The sequence below is a fragment of the Lepisma saccharinum genome, chromosome 16 (assembly GCF_977018435.1).
Source record: "Lepisma saccharinum chromosome 16, izLepSacc3.1, whole genome shotgun sequence".
Lineage (NCBI taxonomy): Eukaryota > Metazoa > Arthropoda > Insecta > Zygentoma > Lepismatidae > Lepisma > Lepisma saccharinum.
In genome coordinates, this window is record NC_139244.1 from 35,757,947 (window position 1) to 35,765,592 (window position 7,646).

The 7,646-nt window shown below is 36.6% G+C and overlaps 1 protein-coding gene across 1 annotated transcript in view; it reads left to right on the forward strand.

Moving 5' to 3' along the window:
- Positions 1–1,837, forward strand: part of sav (scaffold protein salvador) — a 47,742-nt gene extending 45,905 nt beyond the window's left edge. Inside the window, exon 11 of the mRNA XM_083137328.1 lies at positions 1,497–1,837. Within this exon, the coding sequence (XP_082993454.1) occupies positions 1,497–1,614 (118 nt within the window). The 3' untranslated portion in view covers positions 1,615–1,837. The remainder of the gene's footprint in view (positions 1–1,496) is intronic.
- The last annotated feature ends 5,809 nt before the right edge of the window (positions 1,838–7,646 follow it).

Below are 7,646 nucleotides of genomic sequence, written 5' to 3' on the forward strand. Positions count from 1 at the left end.
AAGATATCAAACTCTCATGAAGAGGCGTAAGCCATGGGACTTACAATTTGAAACAGTAGTTTAAAAACATCATGAAGGTATAATTTCAGATATTTGCCAGAAAATGCACCAAAATGAAAATGTGAATTTTTCTAAAAAATAACACCGTATAGTAAAAAATAAAAAATTAGAAAATACACCAATTTGAAAAAAAAATAACAAAATATCAAGGTCCCTACCGATTAGGCATAAATGAAACAAGAATATCAGTTGTAATTTATTGCGTTAGTAACAGTGAGTCCTAACCTAATTTTCGGCATAATCACCACCGTTGTTCTGGCATTTGTCGTAGCATGGCACTAAATTTTGTATGACCATGGCATATGTATCTGACAGCAAAGACTGGAACTATCTCTACCGCAGTGTAGCTGTCAAATCCTTGTCCTGCCAGAAACCTCTTCAGTTAAACAAAGAGATGAAAGTCGGTACATTCAAGGCCATGGCTGTACAGGGAGTGGTCCAAGATCTCTCACCTGAAGTGATGCAATGGGCCCATGGGTACTCAGCTGTATGGGGTTATGCACATTCGATTGGCCTTCCGTGAATTGTCTGCACCATTGTCTGACCATACTATCACTCACGACGTCCGGTCTGCACACCTCACACGATTGCTGGTGCAATCTTTAACCTAGAACTGTCCTAAAATGGCTGCATTGCAACTGTACCGGATTACAACTACATGCCACTTCTTCCTGCCTGCATATGTGTGGCACTCTCAGACCACTAGTGCTGCGTATAGGCACCATTGGAGCTTTTTTCAGGATGCCCCTCGTATATGAACTTTCAGAAGCTTTTATTATTAGTGTGTTCCTGTTTTAATGTGTGGTTAGCTAAATCAGGTACCTATACAATGCAATTCTATAAATTCCTTGTGTTAAATTTCTAATACCTACATACCATTTTCGTCAGCAATAATGGTATAACTGCATGTTGTCAGTTTCACTTGGATATACTGTACTGAAGCAGAAATCCCATTGATAATGTAAGGAAATATGACACCTTATTTTGTTCGATTCAGTTGTTTCACTTATATGCAAGAGTTAAGTTGTTTGCTTTACAGAGAAGAGAGAAGTAGCTTTATGCATTGAAAAATGACTCCGCACACATGGTTCTTGCAAGCAGAGGGTTCCAAACCTCAGTGGAAATATCAACATATAATACCGAGAATGTATAAGGAAACTGATAAATTACAAATTGTATTTCTTAATCATTCACTCTTCACTCATATCTCATTTAGTCGTAACTTTAAAAATAATCAAGTATTTTATTTTAAACTTACTGTGTGTGACAAAATTCCGTAATCCTTCCATAACTTGTGAATTGTAATAATTTCGAAATTCACAATTTTGCAACACTTCTTTGCAGCAATTAACATTTTTCAGCATTTTTATCTCATTTGAGAAAAATCAAGGTCAATAGCTACATTGAATTAAATGTATCACGTTTTCCTTCCTTAGGTCTGCTCTGTTGTGCCAAATGGAGCAGCGCTTGGCAGCCCAGGGCCCTAAAGAAGGCGAAGCAACAGAAATTCTGAAAGCGGCAGCTCTTTCACAGCATGTGGAAACCAAAGTGTAAAAATACAATGGTTATGTCTTTCAATTTGTTGATGGCTGTGAAAGATTGGTAATATAGGTATACAACAGGTGATTAATTAGCAAGGAATATTTTATATTTCCTTTTAGTGTTGTTTTTATATAAATTGTACTATATCTTCAAACAAAAAACTTGTCATTAAAAATGGGTAAATGTTAAGTTCATATATATTTATAAAATGATTTATGATGTTAATAAATTATTATACACAATAAAGGATTTTTGTTTTTTAGAAACCACCATTCAGCTCACCTATAGAACTAAACCCTTGACATTTTCAAACCAGAAGATGTATTGTCACAGCAAAATTAACCTTTCACTTGACTTTCCCGGGCAACTAAAACCCCTTGTCATTATCTCTTCATATTACAGTAAGTAATAAAAGAAAGGTAAATCTTATGTGACGTGTTCTTAACATCATAAAATGTACAAGGACTATTGTCTAGACAGATATATTTTAATATGTCCAACTTTTTCATAATCTGTCATCAAGTATTATTTACTTTTATCCGTAATTTTTACCTTGTTTAAACTCTGTGCCTTTAATCCTTTTTTCTCCCCTGATGAAGAACCCAGGTGAGTTTGAAATTTTTGAAATACTTAAACAGTATGTATCCAGACCATGGTCCTTGTGAATAGTAGTAAATGATACCATCTGATATATTTCATGTCCCCCATGGACAAGAATATTATGCTGGCTTTGATAGATTTCATTCTTCAGAAGATACGACAAATGTAGGTTGACTGTCACCTGTAGTACAGGAACATGCAGTTTGTGGCACTTCTGGTAGAGTTCTAGTACTGTAAGAAGGCATCTGGCCAGTGATCCTGTAGGGAAAGAGGCTTAAGTCTCCCAAATTTTAGAAGTGTCTCCAAGTCTAGCTGCATTTCTGTACAATGAAGCAATCTCTTACCAACAGACCACTATCAATATATAGTCTCCTCTCCTTGCCTTCTCTGTGACACCGCCGTGATGTACTCGTCTTTCTCGCAACTCTAGTCCAACTGCTGCCATGCCTGCCTATCCTGTTTTGTATTTGAAACTTGCCTTGTGTTTTTGCAACAAGAAATGTATACTTCTGCGACATCGTTGTAGCTTGGTTACATACAAATCAACTGTATTTTGTGGAAATTAGTGTGTACAACACCGAATTACACATATAAAGGAAAACAGGCCACCTCATATATATCTCGACATGTAGATGCTGTGGCTCCACAAAACTCCTGTGGGGGGGTTCAGTTGTCACCGAGTAGATGACAGTCGCGTCGCAGGCTTGTGAGAAGCAGCGAAAGTGTGAGCCGTAGGAACTTGCCGTTCAGATGCCAGTAAATAAGAGCAGCGAGCAGTCGTGTGTGTCCTGGTGGGGAAAGTGCTACTACGCGAGACATTCACCGTCAAATGATGGCAGTGTATGGGGATCATTGTTTATCTCTGTTGTGGGTGAAGGAGTGGAGTTGGAGGTTTCGCGAAAGAAGAGCATCACTGCAGGACAATCCACTTTTGTCACTGTCGTAAATGATGATCTCATTCAACACATGTGAATGACATCATTCAACAGGATCGATGGTGTACAGTGGAGCACTTGCATAGCCCACAGGGGCAAGTCACGGGCTGGTGTTTAACATCATGAAACGCCGCCTACAGTACCAGAAGGTGTGCTGTGAGTTCCCCACAATCTGACCGCAGAACAAAAGCTGTTTCGCATGCAGTGATTTTCTCTGACGAATTGTCATGGGGGGATGAATCGGAGTGCCATCTGTATGAACCGGAAACCAATCGGCAAAGTCAGCAGTGGAAGTACTCCCCACTCGCCACCACCAAATTAAATCGAAGGCTATGCAGAGTTCCCACGGTCACATGCTTCTCACATTGTTCTTCGATCACAAGGGGTCCCTGCTTATTGAATTTTGTGAGAGAGGTGCAACCGTTACTGGTGTGCAGTATGCAGATGATGTGCCTGCATCAGGCCATCAAATTCAAGCGACCAGGTTTGCTGACATTCGAGGTGGTGGTGTTACATGATAATGCACGTCTGCATACGGCCAATGTTGTCCAGGACCTGTTACACGGATTTCGGTGGGAAACACTACAGCACCCACCTTATATTCTGGGCATGTCCCTGTTCGATTATGCCATCTCTGGTGATCTGAAATGTGCACTGCATGGTCACCGGTTCAACTTGGATGCTGAGGTGAAGGAGGGATTGGTTGTTGCAGCAACCACCCACTTTCTACAGGGCTGCCATTGACCTACTGCCAGGATGGTGGGACAAATGCCTCAATGCCTACAGGGCTTACTTTTAAGGTGAGCACATATTTTATAGTTATACAGTGTGGTCCATTTTCCAATGACTGACCCTTATAAATGCTTTACTTACAAATAAGGTTTAATTAACATGTTTTAAAATTATATTTTGCCGGTACCTACAGTAATTTACAGTATGTATGAAATGGAATTACGTAAAACTGAGTTACGTATAAAGCAGTCTCAACTACATTGAGATCAGACAATAAATTTAGCATTTTACTCTACATTTTTTGTGACTTTATACTTTCACCAGTTACCATATCATAAGAACTGAGGAGGGTGATCTTGCTTACAATAAAGTAGTTGCTAACCTTTGCATTTAAGTAAACCATAACTACATGCCATCATTTCACTAAGTAATAAAGTCCAGTTTTGGCATGTACTGATTTTTTCCTCTAGCTTTCATATCATGTGGCTTCATCAGGAGATAAGACACGAATAGTCGAAGTTTAAGACATGGGAAAGTTAGTTAGGTTAAAAAATTTGCAAAAGGATAATTCCAGGATACATTTTGGATGTCATAATAGATAATCTGTGCAATTGGAGAAACTTGAAAAAGAGAAGGTTACAGTGCATAACAAGAAATTAAACCAAGAGAGTCATTTGCCATCTTAAAAACATCAGAAAATTTAAATGAACATGCAAGACCATTAGATAAAGGATGGCAATCATTATTGTAAAAAAACTAACAAGTGCAGTGTTTCTGTGTGGAATCCTGAAAAACAAATGACAGTCGCATCATAATAAACAAATGACCAACAGGAAGTGCAGCCATCTTTACTTCCTGTCAGCCAGGCAGCCATATTGAATAGGACAGTCAGTTGCCAGCTAGAGATGGAGGAGGAAGGAGTGACAGGGCACTGTACTGTCTTGTACCATTTTAACCTAACTTACCTTCCCATGTTTTAAACTTTGACTAGTCTGTCTTATCTCCTGATGAAGCCTCATGATGTGCTGAAAGCTAGAGGAAAAAAGTAAGTACATGCCAAAACTGAACCTTATTACCTTGCATTTAAGTTGTACATAGAAATATTCACCTGCCAAGCTGTGTTGTTAGAACTAGCAATGGATGTTGGGTAGACCACTATTCAAAATACATGTGGGTAGGTATGTGTGAGGGGAAAGGAGATTGGTAAAATCAGAATTTTATCTGGATGTATTTTTGTTATCATGTATGAGTGCAAGTTTACACCTTTCAAGTTTTCCAATGACAGTGTTGTTCATTACATTTTATTTGTCAATTTTTATTATGGTTTGAATGCTTTCTTTCAATGTTCATTGAATCTGTATGGATGGATCTAGTGTTCTGTTTAACCTGATTTTATCCAATGTATGCCACAATGCCGGACGTATTTTCAGCAGGAAGTTTAAAATTATGCAAGGTTTTAAATTTAAAAAAATACATATCTTGTTAATTACGAAAGCTAGAGCTACAAATTTCAGCTCATTTCTTCCATACAATTAGGTTAGAAGCTTATGGTTGAGATATGGTATATATATATATATATATATATATCAATGAAAGACTATGAAACAAAAATTGAACACCATTGGGTCCCAAATAGACAGCACCAGGAAATGAGGGTTCAAAAGGTTACCTGCATATTGCCTAATATGTGTTCCATTCTCAGGACAAGAATTGCAGACTTGGTGCAGGTACTTTCGTAGTAAAAAAATATTCTAATGTAAATGCCATGCTTTATTTTGGTAAGAAATTCTGAAAGTTTATATCTGAGAGACTATGAATTAACTAGAGTTAAAAAAAAAAACAGATCTCATTTTCTTCAGTACAGAATAGGTTGAAAAAACGTATTTTTAATTTATCAAGTAGATGATGATAGTATTATAGGTGATTATCAATGTGGATTTAAACGTAACAGACCAACTACAGATCAAATTTTTCTCATCAGACAGACACTTGAGGAAAAGTGGGAATATAATCAAAGTGTCCATCAGCTATTCATTGATTTCAAAAAAGCATATGATTCGGTCAAAAGAGATAAATTATATAATATATTTGTCGAGTTTGAAATACCTAAGAAGCTTGTTAATATGATAAAAGTATGCACCAGTGAAACAGAAAGTAAAATTCGTGTGGGTATTAATTTGTCTGACAAATTTACAATTCATGATGGGTTAAAACAAGGAGATGCTTTATCTCCATTGCTCCTTAATTTTGCCTTAGAATATGCTGTTAGGAAGGTAAAAGAAACTAACGAAGGACTAAAATTAAATGGTGTGACTCGGTTGTTAGCATATGCAGATGATGTAGACTTATTAGGGGATGATATAAATACAATTAAGAATAATGCTAAAATATTTTTCAAAGGAGATAGGTTTGGAAGTTAGCAAAGATAAATATATGCTTACAGGCTGAAACCAAGTGTTAGGTAATAATCAAAATCTAATTATTGATAACTTGTTTGAACCAGTTTCCAAATTCAAGTACTTAGGAGTAATACTAAAAACTGAAAATGATATTAGAGAGGAAATAAAAAGCAGGCTTAATTCAGGAAATTTGTTACTTTTTTCTTCATAAACTTTTGTCTTCTCGTTTAATATCTAAGAAACTAAAAATATACAAAACTGTAATTTTGCCTGTATTATTATATGGATGCGAAACTTGGTCCCTTACATTGAAAGAGGAACATAAATTGAGAGTATTTGAAAATAAGATCCTTAGGAAAATATTTGGACCTAAAAGGGATGAGGAGACAGATGAGTGGAGAAGGTTACATAATTAGGAACCACATAATTTGTATCATGTCCAGATATTATCAGCATGGCCGTATTTAGAAGGGGGGGTTTCTAGGGTTCACCCCCCCCCCCAAAACATCTCACATGTTGGATTAATGGAAGTTCAGAAACCAAAACCTGTAACTCATTTTCAAAAATGTATTCGAAGTTTCACAAAAATACAAGAAGGAGACAATGTTGAAATGATCCATCTAGGATTTTCATAAATTTGTTATTCTGAAACTGAGCGAAACAGTATTGTATCTCAGAACTGCAGCCCACCCACATGACCCCTTCAATTTCACTTCTGCTGTCCACTTTCCAGTATTATTCCTGGGTCAGACTAAAAATTCCCTTATGATTGTCCCAAAATTCCTTTCCAACTTTTAAATCCCCCTTGATAGGAGTTCAAACCTCGGATCTCCAGTTTCATAGCGTTAAAATCGCGATTGCAGTTACAATACATGCACAGGGCTAAGTTTTTTTTTAAAAAAAAATAACTGGTTACATAGTTTTCTAAGTTCCAAAAATTAAGTTTTAAGGTCAAACAACAAAAACTTTATGACTAAAATTTCCATCTAACTTTTAAAGCATTTTCATGAAGGTATTTAAAATAACAAAGTATAATAATTGTGCATTTCAGTATAGTGTATGAAATGTAAAAAAAAAGAACTTGTGCTGGATATTCACTCATCTCTGCTGGACTGAGTAAGCCTCCTCAAGGATATAACAACAGCAATAATAATAATAATTAGGAATAAAATTGGTTTATAATAATGATATTCTAATTATTATTACATATTGTTATTATTTCTATTATTCAAATTTCTGACGACCCCCCCCCCCCCACGAGAATTTTTCCTGTCTACGGTCGTGATTATTAGAATGATTAAATCAAGAAGACTTAGGTGGACAGGCCATGTGGCATGAATGGGAGAGGAGAAAAGAGTTTACAGGATTCTTGTTGGGA